The 17,949-nt window shown below is 44.3% G+C and overlaps 1 protein-coding gene across 3 annotated transcripts in view; it reads left to right on the forward strand.

Moving 5' to 3' along the window:
• Nucleotides 1-17,949, forward strand: part of FRMD3 (FERM domain containing 3) — a 307,544-nt gene that overhangs the window by 217,986 nt on the left and 71,609 nt on the right. For all 3 annotated transcript variants that reach the window (XM_032307067.1, XM_032307066.1, XM_032307068.1), the window contains 2 exons: nucleotides 16,147-16,221; nucleotides 16,519-16,587. In XM_032307067.1, the coding sequence (XP_032162958.1) occupies nucleotides 16,147-16,221; nucleotides 16,519-16,587 (144 nt within the window). The remainder of the gene's footprint in view (nucleotides 1-16,146; nucleotides 16,222-16,518; nucleotides 16,588-17,949) is intronic.

A 17,949-nucleotide genomic window follows, 5' to 3' on the forward strand; every position in this document is an offset into this window, starting at 1 on the left:
CAAAGGGCCCGGGCTATTTGTCTACCAACTCCCCATTCATTTTGGTTGAAGGCCACTTCAGAGGGAAGAGTTAATACTCTCTGGCTTATTCTGAGTGTGAGTGACTGTGTGCTCACCACCAAAGAAAGCAAGCTTTGGCAGAGACTCACAGGTGTTTGTAGGAAGAAGGCTTCAGCATTCAGGGATGAGAGCCAAAGGCTTGTGGATGGAATGTGGTCAGAGGCTAGGATCATGGAAAGTCCGTACTGGACAAGACTTCAGAAACCAGCCATAAAGCTCTCAGGTTTCAAGAGAGCTTCAAATTTCGGATCTTCCCACTGAGTTCCAGGTTCTACTCTTTGAGACACACTTACTAATTAGAAGAGTGGTGGTGAGGGACACAGTCAGGAGCCCAGGCCAACCCTGCCCAGGGTGTCAGCTGGCCTCTGGAGCTCATCCTGGCAGCCGTTGCTTCGTCTTCCCTCACACTGAATTCCTCTGTACTCATTAGACTCTTGTCTCTGAAAAGGCTGAGTCTCTGATCACCTGGGCTTTGGCTGACAAGGATTGGAGAATGATGGTGTGGACAATCTTTTTCAAATCGCTTTTTTTTTTAAAGTTATCATATAATGTATTATTTGCCCCAGGGATATAGGTCTGTGAATCATTAGTCTTACACAATTCATAGCACTCACCGTAGCACATACCTCCCCCAATGTCCATAACCCAACCACCCTATCCATCCCCTCCAACTCCCAGCAACCCTGAGATAAAGAGTCTCTTATGGTTTACCCCCTTCCTGGTCCCATCTTGTTTCATTTTTTCCCTCCCTAACCCCCACCACCCCTCACCCTGTCTCTCAAATTCCTCATATCAGAGATATCATATGATAATCATCTTTCACTGACTGACTTATTTTGCTTAGCATGATACTCTCTAGTTCCATCCACATCATTGCAAATGGCAAGATTTCTGGTTTTTTGATGGCTACATAGTATTCCATTGTATTTATCCAATCATCTGTTGATGGACATCTAGATTCTTTCCTTAGTTTGGCTATTATGGACAATGCTGCTATGAACATTCGGGTGCATGTGCCCCTTGGGATCTCTACATTTGTATCTTTAGGCTAAATACCTGGTAGTGTGATTTCTAGGTTGTAGAGTAGCTCTACTTTCAACTTTTTGAGGAACCTCCATAACTGTTTTCCAGAGTGTCTGCACCAGCTTGCATTCCCACCAACAGTGTAGGAGGGTTCCCCTTTCTCCACATCCACGTCAACATCTGTTATTCCCTTACTGGTTAATTTTAGTCGTTCTGACTGGCGTTAGGGAGTATCTCACTGTGGTTTTGATTTGTATTTCCCTGATGGTGGGTGTTGTTGGCACTTTTTCATGTGTCTCTTGGCCATCTGGATGTCTTTCTTTGCAGAAATATCTGTTCATATCTTCTGCCCATTTCTTGATTGGATTCTTTGTTCTTTGGGTGTTGAGTTGGATAAGTTCCTTATAGATTTTGGATACTAGCCCTTTATCTGATTTATCATTTGCAAATATCTTCTCCCATTCTGCCAGCTGTCTTTTGGTTTTGTTCGCTGTTTCCTTTGATGTGCAAAAGCTTTTGATCTTGATGAGGTCCCAGTAGTTCATTTTCACCCTTGCTTCCCGTGGCTTTGGCGATGTTTCTAGGATGAAGTTGCTGTGGCTGAGGTTGAAAAGGTTGCTGCCTGTGTTCTCCTCAAGGATTTTGATGGATTCCTGTCTCACACTGTGGTCTTTGATTCATTTTGTTTGTGTGTGGTGTAAGGAAATGGTCTGTTTTCATTATTTTACATGTGGCTGTCCAACACTATTTGTTGAAGGGACTGTCTTTTTTCCATTGGATATTCTTCCCTGATTTTTCAAAGACTAGTTGGCCATAGAGTTGTGGGTCCATTTCTGGGTTCTTTATTCTATTCCATTGATCAATATTTCTGGTTTTGTGTCAGTACCATACTGTCTTGATGATGACAGCTTTGAAATAGAGATTGAAGTCTAGAATTGTGATGCTGCTAACTTTGTTTTTCTTTTTCAACATTCCTCTGGCTACTTGGGGTCTTTTCTGGTTCCATATAAATTTTAGGATTATTTGTTCCATTTCTTTGAAAAAAAATTGATGGTATTTTGATAGGGATTGCATTGACTGTGTAGATTGCTTTAGGTAGAGTAGACATCACAATACTTGTTCTTCCAATCCATAAGCATGAAATGTTTTCCCATTTCCTCGTGTCTTACTCCATTTCTTTCATGAGTACTCTATAGTTCTCTGAGTACAGATTCTTTGCTTCTTTGGTTACGTTTATTCCTAGGCATCTTATGGTTTTGGGCGCAATGGTAAATGGGATCGACTCCTTAATTTCTCTTTCTTCTGTCTTGTTGTTGGTTTAAAGAAATGCTACTGATTTCTGTGCATTAATTTTATATCCTGACACTTGACTGAATTCCTATATGAGTTCTGGCAGTTTTGGAGTGGAGTCTTTTGGGTTTTCCACATAAAGTACGATATTACCTGCAAAGAATGAGAGTTTGACACCCTTTTTTGCTAATTTGGATGACTTTTATTTCTTTTTGTTTTCTGATTGCTGAGGCTAGGACTTCTAATACTATGTAGAATAGCATTGGTGATAGTGGACAGCCCCGCTATGTTCCTGACCTTAGGGGAAAAGCTTTCAATGGGAAAAAGTTTTTCCCCATTGAGAATTATATTCACTGTGGGTTTTTCATAGATAGCTTTCATGATATTGAGGTATGTACCTTCTATCACTACACTGTGAGCAGTTTTGATCAAGAAAGGATTGTCAGATGCTTTTTCAGCATCTACTGAGAGTAATCATATGGTTCTTGTTCTTTCTTTTATTAATGTATTATATCACATTGATTTGCAGATGTTGAACCAACCTTGCAGCCTAGGAATAAAGCCCACTTGGTCGTGGTGAATAATCCTTTTAATGTACTGTTGGATCCTATTGGCTAGTATTTTGGTGAGAATTTTTACATCCGTGTTCATCAAGGATATTGGTCTGTAATTCCTTTTTGTCTGGTTTTGGGATCAAGGTGACGCTGGCTTCATAAAATGAATTTGGCAGTTTTCCTTCCATTTCTATTTTTTGGAACAGTTTCAGGAGAACAGGTAATAATTTTTTAAATGTTTGGTAGAATTCTCCTGGGAAGACATCTGGCCCTGGGCTCTTGTTTTTTGGGAGATTTTTGATGACTGCTTCAATTGTCTTACTGGTTACGAGTCTGTTTAGGTTTTCTATTTCTCCCTGGTTCAGTTTTGGTAGTTTATACGTCTCTAGGAATACATCCATTTCTTCCAGATTGTCTGATTTGCTGGCTATAGTAGCTCATAATATGTCCTTATAATTGTTTGTATTTCTTTGGTGTTGGTTGTGGTCTCTCCTCTTTCATTCATGATTTTATTAATTTGCGTCCTTTCTCTTTTCTTTTTGGTAAGTCTGGTCAGGGATTTATCAATGTTATTAATTCTTTCAAAGAATCAGCTTTGTTGATTCATTCTACTGTTCTTTTGGTTTCTATTTCATTGATTCCTGCTCTGATCTTTATTATTTCTCTTCTCCTACTGGGTTTAGGCTTTCTTTGTTGTTCTGTCTCTAGCTCCTTTAGGTGTAGGGTTAGGTTGCATACTTGAGACCTTTCTTGTTTCTTGAGAAAGACTTGTATTGCTATCTACTTTCCTCTCAGGACTGCCGTTGCTGTGTCCCAAAGATTTTGAGACAATGATGTTGTGTTTTCATTCTTTCCATGGATTTTTTCAATTCTTCTGTAATTTCCTGGTTGACCCTTTCATTCTTTAGTAGGATGCTCGTTAGCTTCCATGTATTTGAGTTCTTTCCAACTTTCCTCCTGTGGTTGAATTCTAGTTTCAAAGCATTGTGGTCTGAGAATATGCAGGGAACGATCCTAATCTTTTGGTACCGGTTGAGACTTGATTTGTGACCCAGGATGTGATCTATTCTGGAGAATGTTCCATGTACACTAGAGAAGAATGTGTATTCTGTTGCTTTGGGATGGAATGTTCTAAACATATCTGTGATGTCTATCTGGTCTAGTGTGTCATTTAATAAAAGCCTTTATTTCCTTACTGATCTTTTGCTTAGATGATCTGTACATTTCAGTGAGGAGGATATTAAAGTCCCCTACTATTATTGCAGTATTGTTGATGTATTTCTTTGATTTTGTTATTAATTGGTTTATATAATTGGCTGCTCCCATGTTAGGGGCACAGATATTTACAATTGTTATATCTTCTTGTTGGGCAGACCCTTTATGTATGATATAGTGTCCTTCCTCTTATTATAGTCTTTGGCTTAAAATTTAATTTATCTGATAGGAGGATTGCCACCCCAGCTTTCTTTTGATGTCCATTAGCATGGTAAATTGTTTTCCAGCCCCTCATTTTAAATCTGGGGGTGTCTTTCAGTCTAAAATGTGTTTCTTGCAGACAGCATACTGATGGGTCTTGTTTTTTGTTTTGTTTTTGTTTTTGTTTTTGTTTTTTATCTATTCTGATACCCTGTGTCTTTTGATTGGGGCATATAGCCCCTTTACATTCAAGGTAACTATTGAAAGATGTGAATTTAGTGCCATTGTATTGCATGTAAGATGACTGTTACTGTACATTGTCTCTGTTTCTTTCTAGTCTGTTACTTTTAGCCTCTCTTTGCTTAGAGGACCCTCTTTCAATATTTCCTGTAGGGCTGGTTTGGTGTTTGCAAATTCTTTTAGTTTTTGTTTGTCCTGGAAGCTTTTCATCACTCCTATTTTCAGTGACAGCCTAGCTGGACATAGTATTTTTGACTGCATATTTTTCTCATTTAGTGTTCTCAATATATCATGTCAGTCCTTTCTGGCCTGCCTGGTCTCTGTGAATAGGTCTGCTGCCAAACTAATATTTCTACCATTGTATGTTACAAACCTCTTGTCCTGAGCTGCTTTCAGGATTTTCTCTTTATCACTGAGACTTGAAAGTTTTACTATTAGATGACAGGGTGTGGATCTATTTTTATTGATTTTGAGGGGGGTTCTCTGTGCCTCCTGGATTTTGATTGTGTTCCCTTCGCCAAATTAGGGAAAGTCTCTACTATAATTTGCTCCAATATACCTTCCGCCCTTCTCTTTCTTCTTCTTTTGAGATCCCAATTATTCTAATATTGTTTCATCTTATGGTATCATATATCTCTCAAATTCTCCCCTCGTGGTCCAGTAGCTGTTTGTCTCTCTTTTGCTCAGCTTCTTTATTCTCCATCATTTGGTCTTCTGTATTACTAATTCTCTCTTCTGCCTCATTTATCCTAGGAGTAGGAGCCTCCATTTTTTATTGTACCTCATTAATAGTTTTTTTTTTTTTTAATTTCAGCTTGGTTAGATTTTAGTTGTTTCACTTCTCCAGAAAGGGATTTTATTTCTCCATAATGGGATTCTCTAGTATCCTCCATGCTGTTTTTGAGCCCAGAGCTCTAGTTCTGACATCTTACTAATGTCTGTATTGATTAGGTCCCTAACCTTCGGTACTGCCTCTTGTTCTTTTTTTTTAAGGTGAGTTTTTCCTGTCTTGTCATTTTATCCAGCTAAGAATAGATGAATGAGAGAACAAAATACTAAAAGGGTAGCAATGACCCCAGAAAAATATCCACTAACCAAATCAGAAGAGACCTGAAACCGGGGAGAGAAGAAAGGAGAAAAAAATATATATAATATTTATCTAATATAATATAATCTATTATATAGATCTATTATATAGATTATATTATATACAAATATAATCTATTATATATAGATTATACCTATAATATAATCTAATATAATATCTAATGTATTAGACTGGTGAATAGAACAGAGTCACACATTTGATTTTGGGGGTATTTTGGTCTATTAGAAGAAATTGCCTCCCAAATTTTTAAAGAAAGAAAAACATATATATACAAAAATAAGGGTAAACACAATTAAGGGATGGAATATGACTGTAAAGGTGAAAATAAAGATTCTAAAAAAAGGAATTGATAATATAAGAAGTTGGTTGAAAAAAGAAAAAAAAAGAGAAAAGAATGTGATCAGGCTGGAGACTAGAACAAAGCCATGTGCTAGATTTAGGGTATATTTTGATCTATTAGAAGAAACTGTATCCCAAAATTTCAAAGAAAGAAAATCCTGTATGTATACAAAAAATACAGCCAAATTCGATGAAGGAATAGAATATGAGTATAGCAATGAAAATTAAAGAAGATTTTTTAAAAAACGTATTGGCAAAATAGTTTTAAAATGTTAAAATAGGAAAGAGGAAAAATTAAACATTGAATAAGAAAAAAATAAAATTTAAAAAATTTAACTTTGAGAGGCTAAAGAATCATGGGGGAAAAGACATGAATTCTATGTGCTGTATTCCTGTAGCTCTGAAGTTCTGCAGTTCTCACTGATTATAGAATTGGTCTTGGGTGGATGTTCTCATTGATCTTCTGGAAGAGTGGCCTATTGTATTCTCAAATGTCTTTGCCAGAGGTGGAATTGTACTGCTTTTGCCAGGGGCCAGGTTCAGTGGCCTGGTTCAGAGAGCTAATCTGCTCAGGTTCGCTCTCAGGAGCTTTTGTTCCCTGTATGCTTTCCATACCACTTTGGAGCACGGGAATGAAGATGGCGGCCTCACAATCTCTGGCTCAGAGGAGCAAAGAGCTCGGGGCTCCACTCTTCAATGCGCCCTCATAGAAAAACAGTCAATCCCTCCCATCTCCCTGGTCTCTGGCCGCACTCTGAGCTCACCCGGCCTGTGACTGAGCATTTCTGTCTCTGACGCACGGCCCCATTTGAAGTCCCCAAACCCAGCAGATTCCTGCAGAGCACTCCTGTGCCACTTCTTCTGGAGGAGGAAAGAGGGGGTCTCCCTGGTTCTGCCCTTTGTGGAGGTCCCTGCTGGAAGAGCAGTGGCCTGACTAAGCCTCGGATCATAGTTTAAGGTAACCCTGGGCTGAGAGCCCACTCCTCGGCTCCGTATCTGCAGCTGGCTTCCCCACTCCGATACCTGGGAGATGTGCTACACTGAGGCACCCCTGGTCTTTCTGTGACAAGGTGGGTCCTGAGACCACAGTGTCCCCGCAAAGGCTCTACCTTCTGCTTAGCCTCTGGAGTGACTTGCCTCAGTGGAGCAGTCTTATAAAAGTAGTGATTTTGTGCTCTGCTGCTCTCCTGCTTGCAAGGACCTGGCCCTTCCTCCTGCGGTCTCTCTTCCCATGTAACGCCTGGGATTCACTTCTCTGCATGTCCTACCTTCCAGAAAGTGGTCACTTTTCTGTTCCTAGAATTGCTGCTCTTCTTCTCATTGATCTCCTGTTGAGCTTGTAAGTGTTAAGAATGGTTTGATAACTAGTCTACGGCCATACCACCCTGAACGCGCCCGATCTTGTCTGATCTCGGAAGCTAAGCAGGGTCGGGCCTGGTTAGTACTTGGATGGGAGAATGGTTTGATAACTATCTAGCTAAACTCCTGGGACCCAATGATATTTAAGTCTCCTACTCCTCCTCGAATCCTTTTTAGTCACAGAACTATTTTCCTCAAACAGAAGTGTAGGCAAAGCCTAGTAGGTAAAAAAAATAACGTAGAGGAGCTGTGGTTGTTAGTGAGGACCAGAGTTGGGATTAGGACTGGAGACGCTTCGCCTGTTGCTCTCTGCTTCTCAGGAGCTGGGTGACCAGTTGTCTGTATTTGCCTGGCCTACCCCAGTTAGCATTGAGAGTCTTGTGCCTTGGGAGAACTCTCTGTCCTGGGAAGATACTTTCAAACCCTTGGGTGAGATGACCTCCAAAATCCTGTGAGTGAGGATATGTATCAAAAGACCTTTCCACAACCGTCTTTACCTCATGACATCAGTGCATCCTGTGGGGTGTTTGGAAACTGGTATATAAGGGCATGTGATTGCTCTCAACTTATGTCCAGGCCTGTCCATGTCCATGAGAGCTGAGAGAGGGAGATGCAGAGGGTTTGATTCGTTTTTAATTATTTGAAAAAGTGAGATCATATACCATAAAAATCACCCTTTAAAGTATATATTCAGTGGTTTTTAGTATAATTCACAAAGTCACGCAACCGTCACCCCTATCCAATTCCAGAACATTTTTATCCCCTCCAAAAGAAACCTTGCATCCATTAACAGTCACTCCCCATTCCCCCCTCTCTCCCCAGACCTTGGCAACCATTGGTTTACTTTCTGTGTTTATGGGCTCACCCATTCTGGACATTTTATATAAACAGAATTATGAACTATGTGGCCTTTTGTGCCTGGCTTCTTTCACTTTAAGGTCATGTTTTCAAGGTTTATCATGGGTATCTGGCATCAGTACTGCATTTCTTTCCATGACTGAAAAACAATCCATTGTTTGGATAGACCACATTTTGTTTATCCATTCATCAGTCGATGGACATTTGGATTGTACCCTCTTTTTAGCTATTATAAATAATGCTGCTATGAATATTCATATAAAAGTTTTTGTGTGGACAGTTCTGTTAGGTTTCTACCTAAGAGTGGAGGATTTGGGTCATTGGGTAACTCTATACTTAATTTTTTGAGAAACTGACAAGCTATTTTTGGAGCCTAAGCTTTTGGAAGTCTTCTGTTCCTCCTTCAATGAAATCATCTGGTTCTTGTCAAGGGATCATGTAGAGACATTAAGTTAGTCATTTGGAATGAACATTTTCTCACAAATGAGGGAGCTGGTAGATGGAATTTTGAAACAAAGCAAAACAAGATGGATCGTGACCTATCTTATTGTAGATTTTTATGTACATATCTATACAAATCAGATCTCTCTGAAGCTAGGAACTAAGTTCTATTCATCTTTTTACTTGCCAAAGACCCCAGTTATTCAAAAAGTATTTCCTGGATCAATTGATAAGGCATGGTTCCTATCTTCAGGAGATTTGTATTTCGTCAGAGATACCAAAAGGGATATGCAAATAAAATGCTGGAGGGCACCCCAGAGGAGGGATGAGTCTTGCTGCCTGGGGAGACAGGAGGTGGAAGTCCCTTTCTGATGGAGGAAGGATATTCTGAGTAAGAGACCAAGGCAGGAAAGTGGGAGACATTGGGGAAGATGAGTGGCCATGCAAGGCTGGAGTGGAGGGTGCATGAAGTAGACAGGGAGGAGACGAGGGGCAAGGAGCTCTTGGAGCCAAACAAAGGGTTCAGCCATCGTGAAAAAGGCAGCAGAGGAGTGAAGGGTATGGGTGATGGCTGATGACCACAAACAGTGGGAGGGGTGGGAGTAGGAGAGGAGAACACCCAGCGGATAGACCTTGTGGAGGCTTCTCAGTCAGCCCTTCTTGGGAGGAGTTTAGCACAGCTTTGAAGATCTTTAGGTGAACTTACAGGTTCTCCATCAAAGAAAAACTTAGGACATTAGTTTGTTCTGTTGCACACACATTGTTTTATCATGTGTGACAGAGTCCGTTGATTGCTAGAGTCAAATAAAGACAAAAAAAGAATTGAAAGGAGGGGGAACAAGGAGAAAAGCTTGTGAACTGGGGAACTCATTTTGCACATTTTAGGATACACAGCTGGTAAAGAACTCAGTATGAAAATCCTGGCATGAGGTGGGCCAACTAGGCATATCAGAGGACTCCCTCCCAGTGTTCTGCGGATGCTTCCCAAGACCTGGAGGGTTTAGTGGTCACAAGTGGCACTGAACAGATCTTCCTTGACTTCCTTGACTTATGATGGAGTGACACCCTGATAAACCCATTCTAATTTAAACATACCATAAATCAAACCATCATCATAAATCCCCATCATCAGTGGGGACACTCTGTGCAGAGGTGACTGGGTCCTAGCACCTCTGGTTTGGCTAGGCCAGGCTACCCCATCTCTTTCATGAAGACCTCCAACCCCTAATATATATACTGATTTGAGTTTTCTTGGATCCTTTTGTTCCTTCATTTTTCCATAACCATCCCTGTTCCTTATGGAGAAGGAAAGGTACCGCCTGTTTGGACTGGGCTGTGTGGCCTCGGACAGGTCTGGCCTCAGCCTTCTCATGTATAGAACAGGGGGGACAGGGACTCTGATGTGATTCGTTTGCCTCACTGTGGCCAGTGTTCACAAGCATGGACCTTGGAGGTGAAAGGCTTGGCTTTGAGTCTTGACTCTGTCACTTCCTAGCATTGTGGCCTGGAACAAAGCACTTGAACTGAGCCCCAACCTTGTTTTTCATCTGTAAAGTATGACTGGTAATAACTGCTGTGGAGTGCTTAGATGTGCAGCAGTGACCATGACCCCTCCACCTCCACTAATGATGAAAGGGTTTTGAGTGCCTGTTGGTTTCCGGACCCTGTCCTTTTGACTCTGAAGGGTTCTGTTTCTGTTAAACTGAGGGCTGGGTACCTGCTTCCAGCTCCGTGTCATTGGTGCTGCATTGTAATGGTTTTGGCTGGCAGAGCAAGGTTCTGATTCTGTTTCCTGGTTTGGGGATGGTTTGATCCTTTTTCTACTTCACCTGTGATGGGAACAGGGAGGCCCAGTGGTCAATGCCTAGGAATTCCCTAGTGTGCTTTTAAGACATGAATGTGCAGTTTGTTGTCCATTGGCCTAGGGCCATGATCAGGTTTGAAAGCCTTGGCTCTGAGATCTGCTGCCTGGGAATGGAGCCCAGTGCAGAAACTCTGATGCTCCTGCTCCAAACTCCAGGAGATCCCCAACACAGACAGTCATAATTTCTAGGTTTCTAGGTGCTGCCATCCTCAGAATGTGGGTTCCCTGGAAGCACAGGGATTCACTGAAGGGTTCGGTGGCTCAGGAAGTTTCCATTCAATGAATCTGTCACATCTGCTTTATGCCATATTCTGTGCTGGGCCCTGGGGATACTGCAGAGGCTCAAATGACACTTTTTGTCCCTGACTTTGTATGGAATTGTTTGCAGGACACAAAGGCAGTCCCTAAGAAATTTCTTCCCCAGAATCTGGTGTGTGTTTTGTCAGAGAAACACCCTTATGTCTGGTAGGTAAGGACCCTGAGAACTCCCTACCTGAGAGCCTCGCACACCTGTGTGAGCCCATGAATGACCCAGAGATCCTGTGAGAATGTGGAGTGTGATTCAGTAGATTGGGGTGGGGCATTGGAATCCATATTTCCTTTTTTTTTTTTTTAAGATTTATTTATTTGAGAGAGAGAGAGCATGCAAGCAGGGGGAGGAGCAGAGGGCAAGGGAGAAAATCTCAAGTAGACTCCCTGCTGAGTGCAATGCAGGTCTCGTGCCACCACCCAGGATCGTGACCTGAGCTGAAATCAAGAGCCTAATGCTTAGCCAACTGAGCCACCCAGGTGCCCCTGGAGTCCATATTCCTAATAAGCTCCCCGGTGAGGTTGTATTGCAGGCCTGTGGTCCACACTCTGAGTACCAAGGTTCCAAACCAGTGGTTCTCAGCACTGACTGCACCCTAGAACCACCGGGAGCTTTTCCAAAAAATACCAAGTTGTAGACATTACGCTAAGTGGAAAAAAGCCGAACATAAAAGGCCACATACTGTGTGATTCTATTTGTATGCACTGTCCAGAACAGAGAAATCTAGAGACACAGAGAGTAGATTTGGGCTTGCCTAGGATTGACAGTAGAGGAGATGGGGGTGTTAATGGGAGGTTGGTTCTTCCTGGTTGATGAAAACATTTTCTCATTTAAAAAAAAAATTGCTGAGTTATATTCAAGACCACTGCAATCTAGAAGGGCAAACTTTATGGTATGTGGATTATATCTCAATAACTGTCATTTAAAAAATCAGAATCTGGGGACGCCTGGGTGGCTCAGTTGGTTAAGCAGCTGCCTTCGGCTCAGGTCATGATCCCAGCATCCTGGGATCGAGTCCCACATCGGGCTCCTTGCTTGGCGGGGAGCCTGCTTCTCTCTCTGCCTCTGCCTGCCACTCTGTCTGCCTGTGCTTGCTCTCGCTTCTCTCTCTATGACAAATAAATAAATAAAATAAATAAAATCTTTAAAAAAAAATCAGAATCTGGGAGGAGGGAGATAGATATTGGTAGAAATCAATCTTTCCCAGGTGGTGCTCATGTGTAGGCTAGGGTTATTTGCTCTAATCCAGTGATTCTCAAAGTAGAGTCCTTTGATGCATCAGCATCTCCTGGGAACTTGCTGGAAATGCAGATTCTTGGGCTCCATGCCAGATTTAACTGAAGCAGAAACTTGTGTTTTAAGACACATGCCAGGTGAATCTGATGCCCTTTGAAGTCTGAGAACCTTCATGGATAAACACAGTATTTTAAAAGTGCAGACAGACCTGGATTTACAGCACAGTTCCCCCAGTTCTGTCGTGTTACCATGATTACGTGACGTATCTCCTCTGTGCCTCAGTTTCCTCACATAAAAAGGTGGATTGCTTCCTCCTAGGAGAGAGCTGTGAGGGTCAAATGAATTAATCTGAATTACTATGTTTGAGATGCTTTGGAAGCATTTGGAATCCCATTCTGGGATTTTGATGGGGAGCTAGAGGTGGCAGCGGGACGAGGGCGGGCGGGGAAGAGGCCGGGAGGAGAGAGGACTGCTGTTTAGCTGGGTTGTGCATTCGTTGCCTGCAGGGGGCAGACGTTTGCTCTAGGCTCCTTGTTGATGTTAGAGCCTGGGGAACTGGGTACTGCCATGCATCAGCTGGTTAGAGCAGAAAGGGTCTCTCATGGGCTGTCAGAGAGTTTGAAATGGTTCCCCAGAATCTTCGTGGCTCAAGACTGAGAAGTCAATGGAGAGGTTTTGAGAGTGATTTTAGGGAGGGAGGGAAATATACATAATGAGTTGATGCTTTCAGATAACTTGATCTCATTGAACCCTCCTCAGAACACTATGAATTAAGAATTTTAGTCCCCCCCCCTTTAAAGAAGTCATGGAAAAATTAAGACTAGGGAAAGCTGCATGACTTGATCAAGGTCTCCGACCAAGAGCAGGGAGGGGCCTCAGGCCTCTGCTCTTCCAGGTAAAACATCACCTTCTGGGTCATTCAAGGAGAATTTGGGGACTTAGGGGCTCCCAGTGGGCTGCCTTGGAATGATGTTGGGGTGTTTGGTTAAAAATACCAATGCCTGCTGGAGGAGAATCTCTAGTGACGGAGCCTGGGCACTGGCATTGTAACCCTACTTCCAGATGCCGCTGGCATGCGGCCAGCTTTGGGAACAGCTAGAGGAGTGTCCTATCCCCTCACCACTTTCCTTTCCCCTCACATCTCCCTCCCGCCTCGTGCACTTCCCCGGGGTTGTTCAAGCTCTCCGGATAAACACCCCTTGAAAAGTGCACTGAAGCTCGCAGCCCAGACACGACGGGCCGGCCGTGTGCCTGCATGTTCGGAAGGGCAGGGAGCTGGCGGTCATGCTCTCAGGAGAGTGTCTCTGAGCAAATGACATGACACAAATGTTCCTCAAGGACATCCAGCCTCCAGAAAAACGACAGTGCTCTTGGCACCCTCACGCCCCAAGCAGGGAGGCTCTTCACTGTCTCTGCGAGATGGATCTTCTGAGGGTTTGGGCAGAGGCAGCGTGTCCTGGGGCCTCTGACCAAGAGAGTGGAGCCAGCCCAGGGAGGCAAAACCAGTGAAAAGCCCAGCCGCCTCCTCTCACCACAAGAGGCTCCCTAGAACAGCTGGGCTTGTCACAGCTCTTTGGGCTTCTGGTATCTTCTATCACCTGGGCACCAAGTTGCATTTGAAAACTCCAATTAAGGCTCTTTTTCTTTTTTCATTAATTACTGTTTTTACTGAGGTGTAGTTGGCGCAATGTTACATTACTTTCATGGGTTAAAAGCTGCAATTAAGGCTCTTTATCTACTTTGCAGACTGCTTTGCCCCAAGGATCTTTAGAACCTAGAACAGTAATAATAAACATCTTAAAGACTGAAGCTGCTTCTTTTTTTTTTTTTTTTTAAGGTTTTATTTGACAGAGAGAGCTCGCATGCGACACACAGGCAGGGAGAGAGGCAGGGAGAGGGAGAAGCAGGCACCCTGCTGAGCAGGGAGCCCAGCACAGCCTCAATCCCAGAACCCTGGGATTATGACCTGAGCCGAAGGCAGACTGAGGCACCCAGGTGCCCCTAACAACAGAAACTTCTTTAAAGGTTTTTCTGCCTCCTACCTCTGAGGCTTCAGAGCAAAAATCCTGCCAAGAAGATGGGGGCAGAGCTGAAGATCACCCTTTTCTCAGGCTCCTGTAGATAACATGTCAGGTTCACAGCTCCCTAGGGGTGTGTGTGTGTGCCTGTGTGCGTGACGGGGCGGGGGTCAGGTGCGCCTGGAGTGGGCGTGTCCTTGCTGGAGGAGGAGGGTACCGTGGGACTCCTGTCCCGTGTTAGTATGGCTTGCTGGGGACTTTTATCCTCTTGACTCATGTGATCTGCTAGCCCAGCTCTGGCCAGCAGGCCGCACAGCCTGTCCCAGGTGTCAGGGGCCTCCTGGGTCTGGATCTCATATGCTCCCACCCCCACTAAACCCCTTCCTCGAGGGCTCCCACGCCCTCATCTCCAGGCCCTGCCTTGAGATGGAATCCTGCCTCCCCCAGGTCTGTACCCCGTCTGCTCTGGTCTCATGTCCTTGCTCCTCACTTGTCCCCAGTGCCCTTCTCTGTTGGCTCAGGCCGTTTGCGAAAGTGGAAAGGGAGAAGGGGCATCTTTGCAAAAGAGTGTGCCTATGGCTTTCTGTTGTTCTAAGGCCTGCCGCCCAGAACACTGCCCACCACCTGCCCAGTTAACGCCTTCCCGTCCCCGGATCTCAGCTCAGACCCCTGGCCCTCAGACTGGATTGGTCCCCCCGCCCGCCCTCTCATTGCATCTTTTCCTTCATGGCCCCCACTGCGATGTATAGTTCTTCACTTATGTGTCCGGTTTTTAGATTGAGATCCGTTTCCCTTCTAGATCTTACACTCCATGAATGCAGAGGACTGTGTCTTCCCTGAACATGGCAGGGGAGGATGTGGACCAGCCTTGGCATTTGGTTAAAAATTGCTGAACAAAGGAGCCAAGGCTTGCGAGATGCCCAGTGCTGGGGATCACTGCCCACGTGGAAACTTCTCACCAGAGTCCTGGCTGTGTGCACATCTCCGTTCAGAATTCTATACAGCGTATTGTTCTGTGTGGTTTTTCTATGAAAATTTTGTGACTCTGTGACCATTTAAAAAATGGTCTTGAACCCTTGGAGGCCATTCTTTCTGACTTGGGTTTAGATGCATGAGGCTTAAAGTGATTGCCGAGAGGCAACCTCAGCTGTCACAGCAGTTTGGTTCCCTGTGTGTGGCCTGTGGGCAGCCCACACTTGCACTGTTTCCCAGAGGGCTATGGTCTTGTTCGTGGTTATGGATGCACTCAGAGCTGCCGAATCAGTGCTCGGCTGGGCTTCTGGTTCCTCGTGTGTCTTAGTGATCTCCCAGCCTGGGTTCCTTTAAAGGGCACTGGGTCATGGTGACCTCACTGGAGAATGCTCCAGCCAGTGACCACATCTCCGGTAACATGAGCCCTGTGGTCTCTTTAGGGCAGTACACAGTAGGTGGCTTCTTGGTGACATGGTGAGTGACCTGTGTCTCTGGGAAGCTGTCTTCTGCTGCAGTGTTGTCTCAGGCACAGGCGTGAAAGCCAACCTCCCACCCAGCTCCCAGCAACCGGGACCTTGATACCACATGACACAATCCATCTTCTCCGTATCTTTCAAGTGGAAATTGGGAAAGTATCCCTTTTGATCGTCAGTGTTGCTTGGTCCTTTCTGCAGATTGTGACCCAGTAACGGATTCTGAAACTAAATGTGTGAGCCATCACCAGTATTTAGAAAAAACAGACAGAGGGGCACCTGGCTGGCTCAGTTGGTAAAGCATGTGAGTCTCGATTTCAAGGTCTTGTGTTCAAGCTGCATGCTGGGCAATAAAGCCTACTTAGAAAAAAAAAAAAAAGCTGGAAAGGGATAGCAGTCTGTAATATATGTAGTGAAAGTAAGTATTTTTTGGTGAAACTTCTCTTTTAGGTGTGTGTGCATGCAAGCAATCCTCCAATAACATATATTTCTTATAGTCAAAAATACCCAATCATCACACTTTATTGCATGTCTCACTTGGACTCGACAATGTCACTACCACCTCTGTTTTGCTTCTTCTTAAAGGTATGCAAAATCCAGTCAGATCAAGACCGTGTCAAGCAGCAAGATATTTTTTAAAGGAAGTAGGTTTCGATACAGGTGGGTACCTGTGGTTCCATTTTGATGGTGGGTTGGGGTGGGGGCTTCCATTTACTTCCATTTACTAAATCAGTGCTCTTTGGTTTGTAAGCCAGTTTTGGTCCTCCCTTCCCATTCCACACATGTGTGGCACTCATGGGCCCCCCTCAAATTCCACTGTAACTTCTCTGAGGGAGGAAGAGAAGTGTGGATTTCTAGAGCAGATAAGGCCATTGTGAAGTTAAAAAAAAAAATACACGCGCACATCCCTCCCCTTCTGCTCTGAGCGTGCACAGACGTTTTGTTTCTTTTTTGCAGTGGTAAAGTTGCCAAAGAGGTGGTGGAGGCCAGCTCCAAGATCCAGAGGGAGCCTCCGGAGGTACACAGGTAGGTGGGGTGATCTCTGAGGCTCTGGGAAGCTTCAGGGATGAACAGAAGGATTTCAGGCTTGCTTTGCCAAGTTCTCTGTATCTATATCTCTATATCAGGAGGGGGCATAAGGTCACCAGCTGCCTGTACACGTATCAGTATGGGCACATCTGTTTCCAGGCATGGCACCCTCACTGTCCTGGAAATCTCTCAGGGACAGTCGTGACAGGGCCATGGCGTGAGTGTGGCCTGACTCCATTCTGAGTTGCTTGCTCTGTGGGAAGTCATTGGCTTGACTGGGCCTGGAGTGTCACGTGAAAAGTGTGTGTGAGGCACAGTGGTATCCTCTCCTAGCTGAGCTCGTCATCCTGCCCTCTTAGAACTGCTCTCTCTTTCTGCCTCTGTTCATCAGATGTGGCCAGTACCCATTGACCCCAACTTCTCTTAGACAGTTTCACATGAGGAAGGCAGGGGGTGCTCCTTGCTTCTGGGGCTACTTACTCCCAAAGGTCTCTCAGAGAAATGAGAAACTTAGTCATTAGTGGTTCAAGAGCACACGTCTTCATAATGTGGCAGTCTGTTGCTGTTTGTTAAATATTCTCTTGGTCATGTTGGACTTTATATCACCATGAGACACAGATTGTTGCACGCCCTAAACCTCAGACTGCTAAATATCTAAGGCTGAACATTTTCATCATGACGTTCTCCTTTTTGAGGGCAAGACCTCCCTAAGTTAGGTTTTTTTAGGAGGTTCCCACACACAGGTTGGCATCTCTTCCTTCCTTCCCCCTTGGACTTGGAGGAGTCTCCCCTATGCTTGCCTTTGCGCAGTCTCCTCTGTTTCTGGCATGACGCAGTGAGCCGGGTGCCTCTTACATGATTGCCTGGGTTGTTGGGTCTCTCGGAAGTGTGGCTGAGCCAGCCTGGCCAGGCATCCAGATAGCACTTCTCTCCCCCACCAGGGAGCAGGACTAGAGTTGGCACAGGAGCCCATGAAGACATGTCCAGAGAAGAATTCATTCCTGGTTCGGGTGACCCAGTGGGCAGTGGTCATGCACATCTGCAGAAGCAGTCTTTCCTGCTTCGAGAAGCGGGAGATGGCGGTAGGGTTAGGGAGCACCATAGCCAGGGGGCACCTTAGTCCAAAACCATGGAGGTTTTCTAATGTATCCCTTGATAACACTAGTCTTTTCTTTGTATTTATTTAACTTTAAGATAGTCTTTACAGTCCCTCTTCTACCACTGGTTACAAAGTGTGGCAGAAATGAAAAAGAGGAAATGATTTTTTTAAAAAGTCTCATTTAACTTTCCTAGACTCGGCCAGAAATGACCTTAAGGATCACCTAATTAGATGTATCTGTAGTCTAGGGAACTTGGGTC

This window comes from Mustela erminea, chromosome 12 (genome assembly GCF_009829155.1).
Source record: "Mustela erminea isolate mMusErm1 chromosome 12, mMusErm1.Pri, whole genome shotgun sequence".
Taxonomy (NCBI): Eukaryota; Metazoa; Chordata; class Mammalia; order Carnivora; family Mustelidae; genus Mustela; species Mustela erminea.